General features: G+C 34.0%; 1 protein-coding gene across 4 annotated transcripts in view; it reads left to right on the top strand.

The window, feature by feature from the left end:
* The window catches only part of ATF2 (activating transcription factor 2), a 79,432-nt gene that overhangs the window by 23,443 nt on the left and 34,663 nt on the right, over window positions 1–21,326 (top strand). For all 4 annotated transcript variants that reach the window (XR_009009044.1, XM_007190431.3, XM_007190430.2 and 1 more), the window contains exons 4-9: window positions 533–602; window positions 12,624–12,720; window positions 15,765–15,883; window positions 16,023–16,151; window positions 19,282–19,460; window positions 21,002–21,116. Coding sequence is in view for 3 of the 4 variants with exons in the window: in XM_007190431.3 (XP_007190493.2) it covers window positions 533–602; window positions 12,624–12,720; window positions 15,765–15,883; window positions 16,023–16,151; window positions 19,282–19,460; window positions 21,002–21,116 (709 nt within the window). In the remaining variant the exon portion in view is untranslated. The remainder of the gene's footprint in view (window positions 1–532; window positions 603–12,623; window positions 12,721–15,764; window positions 15,884–16,022; window positions 16,152–19,281; window positions 19,461–21,001; window positions 21,117–21,326) is intronic.

The raw sequence follows: 21,326 nt of genomic DNA, 5'->3' as shown, positions 1-21,326 counted from the left end.
TCAGGCTTGACTTTTTTTCCCCCCAAGAATCCTTTGTGTGCTTTCTATTGCATATCAGGGGGCACATAATGTTTGTCTCACTTTTAGTGATGTTAATTTAAGACTGACCTGTGAGTTCAGATGCTGTCAACCTGACCCAGCCATTATAAAGTTCCCGTCACCTTTGTTCCTGATTGTTTTATCAGACATTGATGATAGTTACCTAGTCCATTATTTCATTGGGATTTAAAGTGGTTATCTTATAATTATTTCATTCTTTCTGCACTTATGCTACTGAACAGGAAAGATTTAGCCTGATAGATCAGGGTTCCTAATATTTTTTTCTGTAGTGTAAAATCTGCATGTTACATGCCTCTATTCATAATAAGAAAATGGAAGGTGGGGTTAAAATGTCAGTAAAAGTGTTTTACTTCACATTCAGATAGAAGGTAATAAGCTTAGTGAAAATCAAATAATATTACATTTTAAGTTGTTCTTTATTTAAAAATCTGTGCTGTGAAACATTTAGCCATTTCTTAATGTTTTATTATAGGCAATACAAGGACCTGTGGAATATGAGTGATGACAAACCCTTTCTATGTACTGCCCCTGGATGTGGCCAGGTAATATATAAATTGTTTTGTATATTCATGTTTAGTAAAACACTTATGACAGTATATGTTGTCATTAAAAGGATTCTTTTACAATGTTTTGTACAATTTTGGAGTTAGAATGAAAATAACCCAGAAAAATTTGGGGAAGAAATTTTCCTCAATAGCACATCTGAGTTTTAAAGAATACAATCTAATATGGAAAAAAAAAAAATTAAGTCTTGAAAGGGAAAGATGGAAAACCTGGAGAAAATCCAGGACTTAAAAGTATATTCATTTGACCATTATTGGTTGAAAATCATTGTGAGTTGCCTAATTGGAAATCAGATATACATTATCTTTTATGAAAATTAGTTTACTTGCTGAACTCTTGTGAAAATAACTAATGTTTACCTCTGAGCATATCACTAATATATTAATGTTCTTAAGTATAACATCTTTAATATAGAGCATGTGTGGAAGCATTTTTAGAAAATAATATTTTAGTGTTGTTACAGAAAATAATATTTCAGTGTTTTTTAATAGGCCATTAAATTATTAATCTATTACTGTTATAATAATCTTAAAATAACTATAGACACTAAGGAATGAAAGAATAAATTTAATGTGTAGTAAAATTACAGAGTACTTAAATATACAAACTATAAATCATAAATAAGTATTAAAGTGTTTCTTTGGTTCTCATTGTTTTCTTTAGCTGATATTTTAAATGGAGGTATAATTTATATACAATAAACTGCACATACTTATAGTGTACAGTTTGATACATTTTAACATATGTATGTACCCATAAAACCATCACCACAATTAAGATAGTGAACATATTCATCATCCCCAAAAGTTTCCTCATGTTTATTTGTTATACCTCCCTCCCATCCCTGTCAACCATTGATCTGCCTTCTGTCACTATAGGTTAGCTTGTATTTTCCAGAATTTTATATAAATGGAATCATACAGTATGTACTTTTGACTGGATTCTTTCCTTCCATATAGTTAATTTACAATTTCTCCATGCTATGTGATTAGTAGTTAATTCCTTTTCATTGAGGAACAGTATTTCGTTATTTCACCATTAGTTTATTTATTCACTTGTTTATGGACATTTGTCTTATTTCCAGTTTTTAGTTGTTACAAATAAAGCTGTTGTGAATATTTATGTATAAGTCTTTGAATGAATGCATGCTTTCTTTTCTCTTGGGTGAGTACCTAGGAGAGTAGTGGTGGGATCATATGTAATATATAATAGGAAATTGCCAAACTGCTTTCCAAAACAGAGGTATCACTTTGCATTTCCACCAACAGTCTATGAGAGGTCCTGTTGTATCATATCTTTGCCAACATTTGGTGTCAGTCTTTTAATTTTAGCCATTTTCATTGTGTGTATACTGATATATAAAGTGTTACTTTGCATTTCTTTGTTGACTGATGAAAAAATGAGCACTTTTTCATGTGCTTATTGGCCATTCGTGTACTTTACTTTTTGTGAAAAAATATCTTTTCAAATCTTCTACTTGTTTTTAAAAATTAGGTTGCCTGTCTTTTAATTATTGAGTTGTATGAGTTCTTTAAATATCCTGGGTACCAGTCTATCATCAAATATTTCTCCAGGTCTGTGGTTTCCAACTTGATTTTCATAATAGTATCTTTTGATGAACAGATGTTTCTAATTTTAATGAAGTCTAATGTATTAATTTTTTCTCTTCTTTGGTTGTTGGTTTTTGTGACTTATCTAAGAAACTTTTGCTTAACCTTAAGTCACAAAGATATTCTCCATTGCTTTCCTCTGAAAGCTTGGTTTTTCATTTCGGTCTCTTTTGCATCTTGAATTAATTTTTGTGTATAGTGTGAGGTAGGAGTTGAAGCTCACTTTTTTTTCCATATGGTTTCTCAGATATTCCAGTGTCGTTTGTTGAAAAGATTTTCCTTTCTCCATTAAATTGCTTCCTCCCCTTTATTGAAAATCAAATGATTTGTGTAAGTGTGGATCTATTTCTTAGCTTTCTGTTCCGTTCCTTTCATCAATCTGTTAACTTTTATGCCAGTACCATACTGTCTTGATTGCTCTAGCTTTACAGTAAGCCTTCCAGTCAGGTAGGGTAAGTTCTCCAATTTAGTTCTCCTTTTTCAGGATTGTTTTGGATGGTCTTTTAATTTTAATCATTCTGGTGAGGGTATAGTGGTATCTAAAGATTTTAATTTACATGGTGTCCAATGATGTTGAGCAGGGTAAAGGTAGGAGTTACCAGGGTTGGTGATATTTTAGATAGATTGGTCAGGGAATGCCTCTGTAATAAGGTGACATTTGAATAAAGATGTGGGAGCAAACCCTGCACATACCTGGGGGAAGAGATTTCCAGACTGAAGGAACAGCAAATATAAAGGCTGGTAGGGAAGAAATGGATTTGGTGTGTTTAAAAACAGAAAGATGACTGTTGTGGCTGGAGCATATAGTGATTAATGAGGATAAGGGTAGGAGATAAGGTCAGAAATGTAGGGGAATAAAAAGAGTCCATAACCTGTAGGGCTTTAGTTGACTATGATAAGGTATTTGGATTTTATTCACAGAGCAGTGAAAAGCCATTGCTGAGCTAATAATGCAAGTAGAGACTGGCAGCAGTCAGAGAGATAGTGGTGGCTTTGACTAGGTGGTAATAATGGACAAATAGAGAAATAGACTGATTTGACATATATTTTGGAGATATATTTTGTATACATTTTTCTATAAATTCAGGAAAGCTAAAAATTGCAATTTCTAAAATCCTTTTCAGCTAGAATTCTGGGTATGATTTTAGGTTCCACCAACCAGATTTACTCATTCTGGTAAATTACATTTACTTCTTGGATTTGGGACCGAGTTGAATGGAAAGGTGGTATTACTCAAGTCCTCCATTTTGCTGGAATGGATTGGACAGACACAGCATGATTCTTTAATCCCTGGATTACAGCTAATACAGTATGTTTTTAGAGCCAGCCTTTGGACCATGACCAGTTTTGCCGTGTTGTTCTAGGAATCATTCATGGAAACTCAGTCTCAAACCAGTCCCTAATTCCTTGTCCTATCCTTTTCTGCTTAAAATAGTTGGAATTGTTATTTTGTGATTGAGTCTTTAGTAATATACATGCCATTTTAAATAAAAAGAATTACATTTAAATTTACTTAAGAGAGCTTCCAAATGAAGCCAACAAAAGATCAGGGAGGATTTGACTTCAGGATGAACCCAAGAAATCGAATTAGTACCATCTAACCTTCCCCGTTTTTGGTGCCTCTGTGCTGAAACTATCCCTTCCATCTTCTGCCTCCACCCCAACTCCCAAGGCCAGGCTGTCGTTTCTCCCTGTCTGGGAGATAGAACCAGTGAAAGAATGACTCAGTAAAATTAGGGGAAATAAGGCAAATGGAAATGAGATAGTCTTCAGGTCAAGAAGATATTTTAAAATTGCTGAGAAAAATTATACAGTCTGTTCAAGCATATGCAGACTGTTTATAGACACTATTAATGCTTTGCTTCCTTACCTGATGGGATGAGGCAAATGGAACATTACACAGCACATCCCCAGGGTAAAGTAAGAGTTTATTCACCTCAACACCAGATCCAGAAAGTCTGGGAACCTTTTAATATTCATTGTTTAAGTTCTCACAGCAGACTGCCTTGCACATGCCCAGTCTGTTTCCATGGCACAAATGGCCAAGAGACTGAGAGGTAGACTACCTCTTAGCCCGCCAAGAAGAGACCCTTCGCAGGGCTAAGGTCTTCTTAGAAGACCTTATGAACACTATGAACATAACAAGGGTGTTCCAGCACTTTATCAGGCCCAAAAGTCACCCATTGTTCTTCCTCATAATATATATCAGCAACATTTCCATCTAATGATCCTGCCTATAAATCAACCTATGATTATTTTGACATTTTCTACCATAAGAATGTTTATACTTTTGGCAAAGCAGCAACCGTTTTACTTCAGTGATATTAGAAGTACTCCTGCACTCTCATTCATGGCTGGTAAAAGTGCGAGATGGCACAGCCCCTAGAGGGGGTTTGGCAATATCTAGCAAAATTACACATGCATTTACCCTTTGACCCAACAGTCCTACTTCTGGGACTCTATCCCAAAGACGCACTGTCAAAACTATGAAAAGACATATGCCCAGGGTTATTAGATACATGTTCAATATATTTTGTTACCTGTCAGTCTCTGGACAGTAGTATTCCAGGAGAATAGAAGCAAAAACTATAAAGCTTCTTGAAGCTTCAGTTTGGAAGTGACAGGTCATCACTTCTGCAGCATTCTGTTGATCAGTGCAAGTCACCAGACCAGCCCAGGCTCAAGGGGTGGGGAAATAGATACCCTCCTCTGGATGGGAGAACCAGCCTTACTTACCACGTTGCAAAGGAAGGAGGGTACATATCATAATGGAAGGAATTTGTGGCCACATTTTACAATCTGTCACAGACAAATACTGAAATACTTACAGGTAAAATAATTTCTGGGGTTGGCCTCAAAAAAATCCATTGGGTGAATGGTGAGTAGAGATGAAATGAGATGGATCATAGGTTGATAATTGCTAAAGCTGGGTGAATGTGCAAAGAGGTTTATTACACTATTTCTTTTTAATTTACTAAAATGCAACAGAAGAAAAAGAAACCTATTGCTGAATGTAAGAACATATGTATATATGTGTATCAGAGATTGTTTAAAAGACCTAATATTTTTTAAAAATATGAAAAACATTAAGAAGTTAGAATTGTTTTTTAGACTCTGTGTTATGAAAGGAGTTAACATTTTTCCTCCTACTTCTTTCCTCTCCCTTGATGTCTGATAATAATTTTTCCATCGTCAGGGTTTGTAATACATTTTGTCTGATAATCTATAATCCCCATATTTCTTTAGTTTTACTTCTGTATTTAAATAGTATAGATAGAGAGGAAGGGTGAGAACTAAGCTTCAAGGCATTCCAGTGTTCAGAAGTCAGAAAGAGGGGGAGGCTGTAGCAGAGGAGACTGAGAAGCAAGCAGACAGTGAAGAAAATTGTGTTATGGAAGTCAAGTAGAAAAAGTATTTCAAAGTGTGGGGGAACAATGTAGTCATATAGTTGATAGGGTAGGGTGAGAATTCAGTATTTATAATCGGATTTAGAAAAATGGGGATTATTAGACACCTTGATAAGAGTAGCTTCAGTGAAGCAGCAGTGACAACAGTGAGATTGGAGTTAGCCTGACGAGTAAATGTGGAGAACCAGAAGTGGAGACATTATAAGATACCTTTTTCTTGGTATTTAGCTTAAAGGGAACAGTAAAATACTGCTGGAGGAGAATTGAAGGTGGAGTTTTTTTGTTTGTTTTGAATTTTAAGGTGGGACTATCACAGCATATTTGACACTGCAGAGAGAGAGGGACTGTTGCAGGAATGGGGTCCTTAAGAGAGGATGGGATCCGGTGTTCAAGTGGAGAGACTGGCCTTAGAAAGGACCATAGACAATTTATCCATAGTAACTGAAAGTGAAAAGGCGGGAAGAGGTGTGGAAGGTTTGAATAGAGAAAAGGAAGCATATCAAAACTTAGACATACAAACATTTCTTCGATATGGTCACCATAAAAAAACTACATTTCTGTTCATTCCATTACACAAAAGAAATCACCTTTAGAAGCTCTGGCACATTGTTTTAAAGAGACTTGTATTACTTAGGATGCTGGCTGAAACAAAGGCTCAACCTTAATAGATTGAGCAGTTTGTTCTTTATGTAATAACCGGGAAGTAGGAGTCCCAGGGCTGGCTGGTTCTGTAGCCCTCAACATGCTACTTCCATTTCTAGCTCCAAGATGGCTGTTCCAGCTCCTGACATCAAGTCCATATTCCAGCAATAAGGGAGGGAGAAGGGGAAGCAAAACACAGCATGTATACACCCATCATTTCAGGAGCATTAACTGGAAGTAATGCATATAATTTTCACTCATTCTTTTGGTCCCAGCCCAATCATATGGCCACCTAACTGCAAAGAAAGCTAGAAAATGTGGTCTTTGTCCTGGGCAGCCAAGTGCTCACCTAAAATGCAGAAGTTCTTTTATTGAAGGAAAAAGGGTAATAGATATTGAGGGACAGCTGGCGGTCCTTGTCATAGTTTTCAGAGATGATTTTGAATTTGGTAACCTAACAAAAAGTCATTTGGAGCCTGAGTCTGGTTAAGCTGGGTAATACTGAAATTACCAAAGTCTTAAGTTTAGTTAATAGTAATATATCAATGTTGGTTTCTTAGTTTTGATAAACGTACCACAGTAATGTAAGATGAGAACATTGGGGAAACAAACTGAGTAATGAGTGTGTGAGAACTCTCTGTACTATTATTGCAACTTTTCTGTAAACTTAAAGGTTTTCCAAAATAAAAAGTTTATTCAAAACAATAACAACAAAAAAGCTCTACCTGAGAAACACGAAAAAGTTGCTTATGAACCACAGAACAGAGCTTTCAGATATTTATCAAGTGTATATATACCATGTATATTTATTTGTGCTCCAACTTGTTTCAAAAAGGATTTGAGGAATTAAAGTTTCATATAATAGTTGTCATAGTAATAAAAACAGTTATAACAGTAGTAACATTTTTTAACTTAGCCTGTCACTGTGCTAAGAAGCTTATATGGGTTATGTCATTTAATCCTGCAACAGCCCTATAAAATGGGTGCTAGTGGCCTCATTTTACAAGTGAGCAGTCGAACTTAAATATATTACTGAATGTCTCTGTCACAGAACCTGCAAATATGGAAGATAAGTTTGAACCCAAGCCTACTCTTGTGTTAACATTTATAGCGAAACATCCCTAAATAGAATGTTCAGGCTTCAAGGTATATTTGAATACAGGTCTTTGTATATGTATTTTTTTTTCAATTAACATTAAAGGTTTTTATTTTCTCATAATTACAAAAGCATCACTGAAAATGTTGACAAAAGGAAAAAATAAAATCCAGAGAGGACTTCTGTTAACATTTGGTATATTTCCTGTAGCCTTCCCCCCTTTTATTTATTCATACAAAATTGGGATCATACTGCACATATAGTTTTGTATTCTGTTTGTATGCTGATGACATTATATGTATCATGGGCATTTTGTGTGTTAATTGAAAACATGGGTTTGAGTTCCTGTGTAGTATTCTATTGCCAGAATGTGTCCCATAATCTATTTACCCATTCTTCTTTTATGACCTAAAAATTAATTATTATGGCCTTAAAAAATCACAACATTGTGATGAGTATTCTTCTGTATTACCCTTTATATGCATCTCTAATTAATTCCTCAAAATACATTTTTAGAAATCAATTTATTGGGTGAAAATGTATACACATTTTTAAGGTTCTTCATACATTTTGCCATATTGTTTTTAAAAGCTAAAACAATTTATTTTCGCTAGTAATTTATCTAAGCACCGTTCTCATCATGAACACTCCAATCCTAGGTATTATTAACTATTTTTTTGCCTATATTTGTTCCCTAAGATACTTAAAATAGTCTAATCTCTATGTTATAATAATACCTTGTAACTGTTACTGGCCAAAATGATAATCCGGCTACGGTCAGCATCATCCATTTGTTAAATCTTGCTTAGAACAGAAATGGTATAGTCTCTCTCTAGATTCAAATAGTATTTCCTAGGAAATCAGAAATTCTAATAAGAATTGATTTTAGAAACACCAATTTGATGGTATTACAAATTATTTTTTGTCACTAGTAGGTGATAACATTATTCCAAATTTGAATTTCAGCTTTAAAAAACTAAATGGGCTTAAATGTTCAAATAGGTTTTTTAAATTTTCAATACATTTTGTTGATAATGTCATTTCAGAGCGAGAGACTTATAGAATTCAATGCAGAGGATTTTAACTTTTGACTCTTTCTATTACAATTCTTTTTATATGCTCAGTCACTATTAGGTATCTCACAAAAAGAGTCCTGTTCATTTCATTTGTTTTAACAGGATGTTCCATTGAATTCAGTAAAAGAGACAAAGTTGAGATAATTTAGTGAAAGATTCATTTAACATTGAAACTCATATTTTATTGATAGTATCTTTGCTTTTGGTGATTTATTGAAAATTCTTTCTTTGGTAGAATGTTAATACATTATAAGCTGTTTTACAAAGGAGATAATCATTTTATTTAATCTAAAGTTTCAGTGAAGGTGTGGGAGTGGGAGTGTGTGTGTGTGTGTGTGTGTGTGTTTAATTAGTAACTTCCTGATGTTGAATAAAATAATTCAGCTAGTGAAAGAGGTAGTAAAATGGGCTATTGGCCTGATGGCTTTATAACTTAGTACCTATTTAATCTGTTTTAAATAGGAATAATAATCTATGTCATGGATATGAATGCATGTATTAAATGCAGAATGACTGATTTCTTAGGAAGTTAATTCTGGTAAGAGTGTTCAAGCCTTGGAAACACAGATTTCTCAGATACCAGAGCTTAAATTAATTTATTATGGAAGCAACTATTTCACCTCCCTCCTATCTGTCAGGCTACCCATCCTTTTTAACCTTTTAAGAGAGATGATTGGCCTATATCCTACCTTTCTTGACTGCCTTTCCCATTGTTTATTCAGCTATATGCTCAAAGTCTTCTTGTTTAACAAAACACTGCACATCAATAACATTTTGCATTGGAGTTGTGCTCTCAATTGCCTGGAAGAAAGAAATTGTATGAATTCAATATGTTATCACTAGCAGTATCATAATTTTTCTACGAAGCTTATTTTTAGAATAAAATTCTTAATTTGTCTGGGAAAGCAGTTCAAAGAGATTCTGCAAAAATGTTAGCTTGTAATAGCTACTTTATAAGTGTTTGTTGAAGAAAGAATGTGTTTTACATATATATATATATATCTGTTCCTGGTGACTGCCTTTTGACACTGTCTTTTTAAGTTTCTTGTTAGAAATAAATAAGTTTTCTCAGATGATAGCCAAGGTTAAACTCACCAGTATCAAGTGTCAATTTCAGTGTATTTTACCCGTGTATATAAATAATATCATTATATGATAAACAATTCCTTTATTAATAGCATTCAGGTAAATTTGATCTGTACATTCTCCATGAGACTTTGTAAATTCATATTCCTCGCGTTTCTCCTCTTCCTATTCATATGATCCTAAATGTTTTTTAGGATCCTTTTAGCTGTTTCTTTTCACTTAGAATCAATCTTGGTGCCGTTTTCACATGTTTTGTATAAAGCATAATGTTATTTATTCTATATGTAGTTGCTGTTTGATTTGGATATTTGTGTTCAAACCAGTATCTAAACAGAGGATACTGTTAGGATAAAAAATTCTTAGCACATAACTATCTGTTAATTATGCTGACTGCTGTTTTAAAATCTAAGACCTCTACCAAAATGCATTCATTTGCAAATGTTTAATGATTGCCCTCAATGGAGAAGCCACGTTGTTAGGTTCTTTGGAACGTGAAGTGAATCTTGCTTTAAGATACCTGTAAACATTCAAGCAAAAAAAAAAAGATACTTGTAAGACATTCAAAACTGTAATGCAAAGTAAAAAGCAATGAAGTAACTAACACAAGTAAATGCTATAGCTATGTTCATTCTCCAAGAGCTTTGTTATTCGGTCTATCAAAGGATGACTATTTATTATTTCTCCAATTTTTTTTTTTTTAATAAATTTGTTTATTTATTTTTGGCTGTGTTGGGTCTTCGTTGCTGCGTGCGGGCTTCTTATTGCAGTGGCTTCTCCTGATGCGGAGCACGGGCTCTAGGCGCGTGGGCTTCAGTAGTTGTGGCTCACAGGCTCTGGAGCACAGGCTCAGCAGTTGTGACGCATGGGCTTAGTTGCTCCGCGGCATGTGGGATCTTCCTGGACCAGGGCTCAAATCTGTGTCCCCTGCGTTGGCAGGCGGATTCTTAACCACTGCGCCACCAGGGAAGCCCTTATTTCTCCAATTTGGAAAGGATTCTTACAATGATGAAGCAATAGGAAAATAGCACTTGAGTGGGGAGGAGCTGGATTATGATCCCAGTGCCTATAGTTCGTACTCAATAAATGTTTGAAGAGTAAATGAATAAGTCAAGGGATAGAGGTACTGTTTCCATCTGGACACTCACCTACAATGGGAATACAAGCAGGTTTTGAAGAGGGGTCATATAATAATAATTTTCCACTGGTGTACAGTAACTTAAAGACTTAGTGGTAAGCATACTTACATGAGAGCACAATACAGCCAATTAAATTAAAGGCTTAATTCATCTTAAGGAGCAGTCTGTGGTTTGGTGGGTTTTTTGTTTTTCCTTTAGACTGGGCTTGAAGATTCAGTTCTTTAATTGTAAGGAGTTCTTTCTTTCAGTTGGCATTTATTGACTACTTACTATATGCTAAATTTGGGGGAGCTCAAATAGTAGGAGCTCAGCCTACTTAAAAGGAAATACAAAAATATCAATATAATATTGATAGGTGCTATAACCAGGCACTGTGCAGAGCAAGATGGGATATAAATGAGAGGGATTAACTTTTACAGTGGGCTTGTGGGCTGGCCTAAGTATGATATAGGTCATACTTTTAATATTTAGAATAAAAACCATAATGGAAAGAAATATTTCATTCTTTTACGTTGTTTTAAGGTTACCCTAAAGCTATTATCATTTGTTGCATGAAAGGATGTAGTGAGTTGGATAGTGGGGTGGTGAGACCAAAGAGAAGGAATCCATTTTTGGTGGTTCAGAGGAACCAAGTTCAATTATATATAATTTTACATCCCATTTGTAAGGATATAGACTAGAGAGTGAGTTTAGATCTCTTAATTTGGCATTTTATAATTATTGCTCTGAAATAACAAAAAGTAAGTGCTCTCTATTTTCAGTTATAAATGTTGCTAAAGATAAGGAAGCATCTTCATAAAGATTGATGTCCAGACACAGTCAGGAGGTATTTAAACAATGCATTTATTATATTGTAATCATAAATGTCACCTTTGGCATGCAGGACGTATCCAAGTTAAGTGTAGTTTTAAAAGTAATTTTGCTTCATTTTTTTATATAAGAATGTGATAAAAAAATGAAAAATCACTTTATTCTAAGTTAAAATTTTAATTTAATTTTATTTTACTTTTTAAAAATTTATTTGTTTATTTACTTTTGGCTGTGTTGGTCTTCCTTGGTGCGTGCAGGCTTTCTCTAGTTGCGGCCAGCGGGGGCTACTCTTCGTTGCGGTGCACGGGCTTCTCATTGCGGAGCATGGGCTCTAGGTGCATGGGCTTCAGTAGTTGCAGTGCGTGGGCTCAGTAGTTGCAGTGCGCAGGCTTCAGTAGTTGTGGATCTTGGGCTCTAGAGCGCAGGCTCAGTAGTTGTGGCGCACGGGCTTAGGCTTAGTTGCTCCGTGGCATGTGGGATCTTCCCGGACCAGGGCTAGAACCCGTTTCCCCTGCATTGGCAGGCGGAATCTTAACCACTGCGCCACCAGGGAAGTCCTTAATTTTATTTTAAAATTAATTGCTTCATTATTGTACTGGCCACTATTTCTTTGCTGGATTATAATTGAGGCATTCTTTTTTTTATGTGATAACATAAAGAACCTGATTTACCTCTTAATTTGTCCAGGAATAATATTTTTATAAGAAAGTTTTCGTTTTAAAAGTGGTAAGTAACCTGAAATCTAAGTAAAATACAATGCTTTCTTCAAAAGTCATTATACCATGGAGTATATATTTCTACTGTGATATGGCAAAAATTAATAGTGGTCTATTTTTAGTGTCCAAATGAAATTTATATAAAGTTTCTTTGCCTCAGGTTTTGTTTTTAAATGCTCTAAAATGAGTTATGTGACCTAGTATTATATCAGAATTGCTTGTTCTTGGGTAATGTGTTTCTCTATGATTGTTTGAGATCTAGTATGTTTATCTATACTAACAGTAGGTTCTTTATAGTTAACAAACTGCTATTTCTTTTTTAATGGTGGTTTTACATGTTGTGGAAATGAATTTCCTTATCATTTAACTTATTTGATCAAATTGAAAATCTTAACTATATTTTAAAACTTTTTGCCACAGCGTTTTACCAACGAGGATCATTTGGCTGTCCATAAACATAAACATGAGATGACACTGAAATTTGGTCCAGCACGTAATGACAGTGTCATTGTGGCTGGTTAGTATATGCTTTTATTAATAGCTTATATACATATTTCACCTGGAATGTGCACAATTTTTGTGTATTCTCTGTAAATAATATAGTCTGGTGATATTCCAATGACTTCATTTACAATAAATGTTGGCAACATGTATTTTACCCATTACATTTTTATGTTTCCTTCTGACCATTCATTTCACTCTTTTTGTGTGGTTTTCAAATGTAGATTTTAATGTCATTTTTTGTGGAAGTTAATTAGAAACCTGGGAGCATTCATACCATTTCTAAAATTTACATTTAACTGATAGTTGAACTGTGATGTTTAGTCAATGTTTCTTTTAGCTGTTTACACCTGCTTTACAATGATATGCGAAGCTAGAAGATGATCAAGCTCCTCCTGTTGGAGAAAGAGCAATTAGCAGACTTGTTCATTAGGATTTTGTTTATATTTCTTTTTGGACTAAACATCTGTGTTAGTAGAATACTCTCAATAAAGGGGGCTTAAATTCAGTCAGTGCTTTTATTTTTGTATGTTGCTCCTATGAACATGCAGTATCACCTAAGCAGATGATTATCTTACAGTATGCAAAAAGAGAAACCCAATTCATGCATTGGTTTATTGTCCTTCCATGCTATATCAGCTACCCCTTTTTTGGTATTTGAATATATATATGTACATATCTCTGTATATGTACACACACATAACATTTAATTTCATTGCATTTTGTATATTTTATAAGTAGTGTGGTAAGAAAACAATTTTATATAAAATTTAATTTACTTATATAAATTTCAGTCCTTTTTGTGTCATAAGCACAGATTCACATAAATATTCAAATTAACTTAATTTTTTTCTCTTGTAAAGCTTAGGTTATACTATTTGTAAGTCTAGAATTATATACCTGTATACTGAATATTATTAATACTTTTAAATTATTACCCAACGTAGAGATCAAATTGTCATATGCAATGCTTTGGAGAGATAATGAGGAAAAAAGACGGTTCTTGTCATTCGGTATCAAGATTTTTGTATTGAAAAAACTGGAGGTAAAAATGTTGATAATTTACCAAAAAACAATTTGTTTAGGAAAAATGTAGGGTAACATTCAACATATCTTCATTTCTGTAAGTAAAAGGAAGCAGACAAAACATTATACATCACATACTAAGAGAGAGAACCAAAAACACAAACAAAATAACAACAGCCTGAAGGTTCACTCTCCTAGGCACGAAGGTCTTTGCTTCTCTGGAATTTCTTGCCTTAGAGCCATATCTCTCTCTGTAACATTTAACTCAAAAATATTTTGAGATTGGTTTCTAGAACTTACTTTCCTATCTGTTTACATTTAATGCAATAGAAAAGTAGAACACATTCAAACATAGCACTTGACCATTTTTTTACTAATATATATTGAAATGAGTAGTTTAGCATTACCGTATACATATAATGCATGATGTGTGTGGTATATATTTGATGATCAATAGCCATAAGCCATGTGCATGTTTAAACAATTGTGCCTGTGTTGACTTATCTCTTTTCAAGCCTGATCATTATAGTAATCACTGATAAAAGTGATTTTTCCATATGTATTTTATTTTTAAGACTTCTCTCCCTTTAATACAAAATAGCCTTCTCTTGGGCTTAGATAGACAAACGCTTTGGGCATGAACAGAAGAGTCAAATTTATGTTGTTTACTAATTCAGTCATGGTGGACCTAGGTTGATACAAGTATGCTGGGCCCTTACTATAATACCATTTTGAAGTCTTTTTGCGGGTAGAGGTTATATATGTTGCAGACTAACTATTAGGTAAAATGAAGACAAAATAAAAGTCCTTCAGTAATTTTGATAATACTAATAGTGTCTGAGGTAGGCCTACATTATATCTAATGTGTATGACAAGTAGGTCATTTTAGTGTTAAATCTATTTATATGTAGTAAACATATTAATACTCTGGGAATATGTTGGGGCGAGGGTGAAGATAAAACAGTAAGTAATGCCCACTCTGGGGACCCAATAGTTAACAGAAATATATGAATTTTAATTTCACAGAAGGTTTTATGAGTATTTTATCTTAAACCAGGAGTCATCCTTATACTTTTATTTAGTTTAAGCTTGATCCCTGATATAACCTATAAAATTGATGCCCTAAAATATATAATGTGAATAGAATTTGAATGTGCTACCAACTCTAATCAATCTGAGTAAATAGCCTTGAAAATAATAAGACTAAACAGGCAAAATTCATAAATTTGCTCTTTTTCAATTCAACGTGGACCTTAAGTGGCATTTGTTCTGTAACTAATACATGCTCACATGTACATTCAGTACATGTTTTAATGCACCTAGTGTGAGTACATATTCAAATGTAGTTAAAATGTTTCAAGTTTCGAGAAAGCAGAGTTTGACTAATTCTCTGCTGTCTAGGAATTAAGCTAGAACATTAGACATATAACTCTTACATAGCCCTCATACCAAGCTTGAAAAATGCTTTAAAATAGAAAATTAGCTTTAAAAAGGAGGGTTTTAGTTTTCGTTTGCGGGGGGGCTCTTGTTTTAACCTTCTATTTCTTGTAGTATTTTGATCTACCTACTAAAGACTGTTTTATCTTAAGCTTGCTTTCATAATAGATTATGAACACTAGTGGAAGGGCCAAGTTAAAGCAAATATACATGCTGTTGTCCTAGTTTTCCCCAAATTGCATGTATTTTATGCATTTGTAAGTTTTAATAGTGTAAATTTTTTTAAAATTTTGTGTTAGATAACGACAGTAGTTGATCTCTGAGTAGCGGATGTTTATGTCACTCTACTCAGAACGTGTGGACTAAGGAACAAGACGTACTTCTTTTCATACTTTTATGGATCATAGAGTTGGAGGAAATACCTTAAACTGCAACAAAAACTTAACCAGATTTTGTTTGCTTTAAAGGAAGAGGTCTTTCCAAAGAGAATTAACAGCTGACTGAACCAGCCCTGCTAATTTGTTAATTTACTAGCTATATTTTAGGGTCCTGTATGATATTTAAATCTATGTGTTTACTTCTTGACATTTATTTCAGATCAGACCCCAACACCAACAAGATTCTTGAAAAACTGTGAAGAAGTGGGTTTGTTTAATGAGTTGGCAAGTCCATTTGAGAATGAATTCAAGAAAGCCTCAGAAGACGACATTAAAAAAGTATGTTGTTAACCATGAAATTAAAACAGTGCTTTTGACAGAACAGTAATCATAGTTTTCACTCCCTGCTTTCTTATTTTAGATATACTGATTGGCTATTTTTAAACTCCTAACATTTTCTTTAATGTTTGTGTTTTAGATGCCTCTAGATTTATCTCCTCTTGCAACACCCATCGTAAGAAGCAAAATTGAGGAGCCCTCTGTTGTAGAAACAACTCACCAGGATAGTCCTTTACCTCACCCAGAGTCTACTACCAGTGATGAGAAGGTTAGAAATTTGTATTTATGGTAGAAACACAAACTAAGTGGAAAAAAATCAGCATTCTAAGTAAAGTCTAATATTTGATCTACATAAAATGTTAACGTAATAAATTATACATAAATCAGTGTCAGGTTGTAAGTCTTATTATATGTGAAAGCCTGTGAATACTCAGAAATTTCAGGGAAAGAAGACTCTACCTTTATAGATAATTCGTTTTTTATTACACACAGAAAAAGTATTGGGGATAATAGAAGAGCCATGGCAGAGGAGCTAGAAGTAAGGCAGAAAAAGTAACTATTTACCTAGGAATAAATGCTTTGACTTAGGTGTTTTGTGTTTTTTTCATTTCCTTGTTACAAAAGTACATTCTCATTATAAAAAGTTTAAGAATATAGAAAAATACAAGAAAGAAAAATAAAAACTACCTTTTAGCCCATAATTGAGTGATAAGAATTACTAGTATTTTGAAACATTTTTCCTAGATATATGCATGCATTTATACATAAAAATATATATATATAAGTGAATAGTTATAGGATACAAAGAGGAATCTTAGTTTATTTTTTTTTTTGGCTGCTTTGGGTCTCCCTTGCTGCGTGCGGGCTTTCTCTAGTTGTGGTGAGCGGGGGCTACTCTTCATTGCGGTGCACAGGCTTCTCATTGCACAGACTCTAGGCGCGCATGCTTCAGTAGTTACGGTGTGTGGGCTCAGTAGTTGTGGTGCGCGGGCTTCAGTAGTTGTGGCTCTCAGACTCTAGAGCGTAGGCTCAGTAGTTGTGGTGCATGGGCTTAGTTGCTCCGCAGCATGAGGGATCTTCCCGGATCAGGGATTGAACCTGTGTCTCCTGCATTGGCAGGTGGATTCTTAACCACTGTGCCACCAGGGAAGTCCCAGTTTACTTTTTTATATCATGCTTTAGACATTCAGCATTAATGTACATTTTCCCCTGTCATTAGAAAATTTTCCAAAGTCATAATTTTTAATGGTTGCACTTTATTTTATCATTACCTTAATGTATTTACTTATCTTGTTCTTGTTGGACATAAAGGTTGTTTCCACATTATCACAATTATAAGAAATGCTGTTAAATTTTTGATATAAATATCTTTTTTCCTAGAGAGTATTTCAGTCCCTTCACACTCAGCAGTTTTTTCCTGTTGATTGCTGCTTTAGCCTCTTTTAGGGGTATTTCTTCTTCCTGCATTCCTCAGTCATTAGTTCCCCCTGGGCACGGCATAGTCATTCCAAGTTGTAAAATGTAAGTTCTGGGCCCCCTTCTCTTTTCTTTCTCAGTTTTTTTCTTAAGTGCTCTCATCCAGACTCGTAACTTTAAAAACCGTCTACGTGGTTTTCAAATTTGTATCAACCCAGATATTTCCCAGATTTCCATATTCATATCCAACTCCATCTTGACATTTCCTTTTCTGTGTCTAACGGACATCTTAAACATAGTATATCTAAATTAGAGCCCTTGATTTTTTCCCACAGTTTTCCCTGTCTCAGTAAAACAGGGAAAACTTCTTTCCATCCATCTAGTTGCTCAGGCCAAGAATAAAGAATACTTAATTCCCTCTTTTCCTTCACACTGAAACCAGTAACAAATCTTACTAGACCTACTTCCTGAATATATCCTTAATTTCTCTCTTTTATCTTCAGTGTCACCACTTTAGTCCAATCCATCATCATCTTTTACTTGGATTGTTAACAATTACCTTCTAATAATTGTTAACAATTATTATTTGTTAATATACAAATTATATTAATAATGTTAATATAATTTTTAACAATTACCTGGACTTTCTACTTCCATCTCCAACCTATTTTCCATAGGCTGTTTTATTTTTAATACATTATGTCACTTCCCTGCTTAAAATCCTTCAATGGTTTGCCATTGCATTTAAGGTAACACACTCCTTCCATAAGCCCTCATTGATCTGGACTTACCTACCCATCCAGCCTCACCTCATGCCATTCTCTGGTGTGTTCATCAGGTATTCTAAGCTTTTTCCTACCTCAAAGACATTGCTCTTGGTATTGCTTCTTTTTCCCTAGAATGCTCTCCTCCTTATCTTTTCAGTACCTGTTCAAATGCTGTTTTGCAAAGAAGCTCACCTTACCTCACTATGCTATCAAAGGAGCCAACTCCAACCTTCCCTCAGTTAATCTTTCATGATTTCTTATGTTTTGCTGTTAGTCTGTAACACATTACAGTCTGAAATTTTCTTGTTTGTTTTACTTGTTTATTGTCTCTCTTCCCACTAGTCCTTGAGGGCATGTTGTAAATTCTCAAACTTGTCAAATAAATGAAGTCCCAGTAGTGCTAGTTTATTTTTCTTCCTGTGTAGCTTAATAAGGTTTTGATAATAAATGGCAGTATAAAGGCCAATTCAAAGAACATAGTAGACCCAATTTTTACAGTAACTAGTTACAGAGTCCTGGATAATCTCTATTTTCTAATCTGTAAAATTGGGGAAAAGACCATCTATAAGGGTCTGTGTTTTCCTTTACTTTGGAAAGATGTTACTCCAATAGTTATTTATTTTTACATTCAAGGTATCAATATTACTTGGCCTTTTGATACTGAGAAATTATTGATAATGTAGAGATAGTTACCTGAAATTAGCAAATATTTGTATTACTTTAAAAAATTTTTAACATTTTTGGGCCCTTACTATAATACCAGTTTGTAAGTATTCTATTATTGAATTTGTATCAACTATAAAACAGTCTCCTGGACCTATTTCTTCTTTATATAGTATAATGATGGAGTAGGACTAGGCAATCCCTTCTGGATTTTAAGTTCTATGCTTCCATGAGAATGGAATTGTATTTCTATTTTTTAACTTAAATTCTCATGGAGTTATATAGCCAAGTTGCCCAGCCTAACTTATTTCTAGATTGATGGTAAAACAAATTGTACTGAAAAAACCACTCAAGATGTTTTTAAATTAAAATATGAACATTGCATCTGAAACTTTACAGTGGCTTCTACAATTTTCTTTTAATTAACTTTAAATATTAATATACTTTGGGGGTATATTAAGTATTATGTTTGTGGTTGTTTTTAAAAATGTGTTATATTCTGTTGACTTGCATTTTTAAATTACATTCTTTCTCTATCTCATTATTAAATAGGAAGTACCATTGACACAAACTGCACAGCCTACATCAGCTATCGTTCGTCCAGCATCATTACAGGTTCCCAATATGCTGCTTACAAGTTCTGACTCAAGTGTAATTATTCAGCAGGCAGTACCTTCACCAACCTCAAGTACTGTAATCACACAGGCACCGTCCTCCAACAGGCCAATCGTGTAAGTGGTTTGGGCCAATCATTGAATTATATGAATTGTTAAGTTTTTCTTGTTATGATTTGTCCTAAGGTATTTAATTTTTCTAATTGTGGCCTTAGCTTTGTGTGTGTGTGTGTGTGTGTGTTCATAGTATTTTGCATGCTTTGATTTTTGGAAAAAATGCTTGGGTGGTCTTTTTTTAATAAATATAAATAGTATCTAATAAATTAGAAAATAAATATCTAAAACTTAATTTGAAAAACAGATCAACATAGAATGTGATTTTAAGATGGTCTCTTATTTTCATGCTATTTCACACATAATCTTAAAACACATAAGATTATTTTTATCACCAGGTAACATTTCTTTCAGTTCTTACAGGTAGTTGATAAGAATTTTTCTCAACTAACATGTTGGAGATTGTCCTAAGTAAATTCATAACTTTTTCCATTTTTTTCTACACTGCTTACATACATTGTGCATTTAAGATGCAGTTAAAAACAATTAAATTTTACGATATGCTTTGCAGTGATTGGAAGATTTTTGTTTTGTTTTTAATTACTTGAGTGGTATATATATACCATGTATAATTTTTTGTGGGTATTTTATTCATGTTATGAGAAAGATGGTATCAAGTTTCCATCTGTCACATAGGCATTTTCTTGGGCTGGAGCTGCAGTTCTTTTTTCTTTTTTTTCCAGTTTTATTGAGATATACAGTGGACCCTTGAACAATACCAGTTTGAACTGCGTGAGTCCAGTTACACACAGATTTTTTCAACAAATATATACTACCACACTACACAATCCACAGTTGGTTGAATCTGCAGATACAGAGGCCGACCATAAGCTACACTGGGATTTTCGACTGTGCATAGTGTCAGTGCATCTAACCCTCTTGTTGTTCAAGGGTTAACTGCAATTGACCTACAGCACTGTATACATTTAAGGTGTGTAGCATAATGATTTGACTTACATACATCATGAAATGATCACCACAATAAGTTTAGTGAACATCCATCATCTTGTACAGATACAAAATAAAAGAAAAAAATATTTTTTCCTTGTGATGAGAACTCTTAGGATTTACTCTGGTAATAGCTTTCATATGTAACATATAACAGTGTTAACTATATTAATCATGTTGTACATTACATCCCTAGTACTTATTTACCTTATAACTGTAAGTTTGTACCTTTTGACCACCTTTGTTACTGTACAAAGATATAACATTATTAATGACTGTATTCCTCACACTGTGAATTTCATCCCTGTGACTCCTTTATTTTGTAACTGGAAGTTTGCACCTCTTAATTTCTCTCATCCCTCCAACACCCTTCCCTCTGGAAACCACCTGTCTATTTTCCGTTTCTGTTTTGTTATGTTTGTTCGTCTGTTTTGTTTTTTAGATTCCACATATAAGTGACATCATACAGTGTTTATCTTTCTCTGGAAAATTTATTTTTAAATGATATAATAATAGGAGTAAAAATACTCTTGTATTTTTAGAGATTATTGATAGGGATTTCTTTTCTCTAATTGCCCTTCTTTTGTTTTTCTTAGTCCTGTACCAGGCCCATTTCCTCTTCTGTTACATCTTCCTAATGGACAAACCATGCCTGTTGCTATTCCTGCATCAATTACAAGTTCGAATGTGCATGTTCCAGCTGCAGTCCCAGTAAGTTTGAAATTTAGACTATTTAAATTTTTTCTTTATAGTAAAACCGATCTTTGTAATCAGAAAACACAGCCCAAGGGGGGCTGCTTGATTAGTTTATGAAACTGAATTCAACAAAATACTTAGTGGTGAGCAATATTTACTCACTGACATTTATTGTGATAGCGTTTACCTTTCAAGGCAAACATAATTGGATAGAAAACATTTTTC

Source organism: Balaenoptera acutorostrata, chromosome 8 (assembly GCF_949987535.1).
Source record: "Balaenoptera acutorostrata chromosome 8, mBalAcu1.1, whole genome shotgun sequence".
NCBI lineage: Eukaryota > Metazoa > Chordata > Mammalia > Artiodactyla > Balaenopteridae > Balaenoptera > Balaenoptera acutorostrata.
Note: the sequence above shows the minus strand (reverse complement) of the source record. Positions and strands in the feature narration are given on the sequence as shown.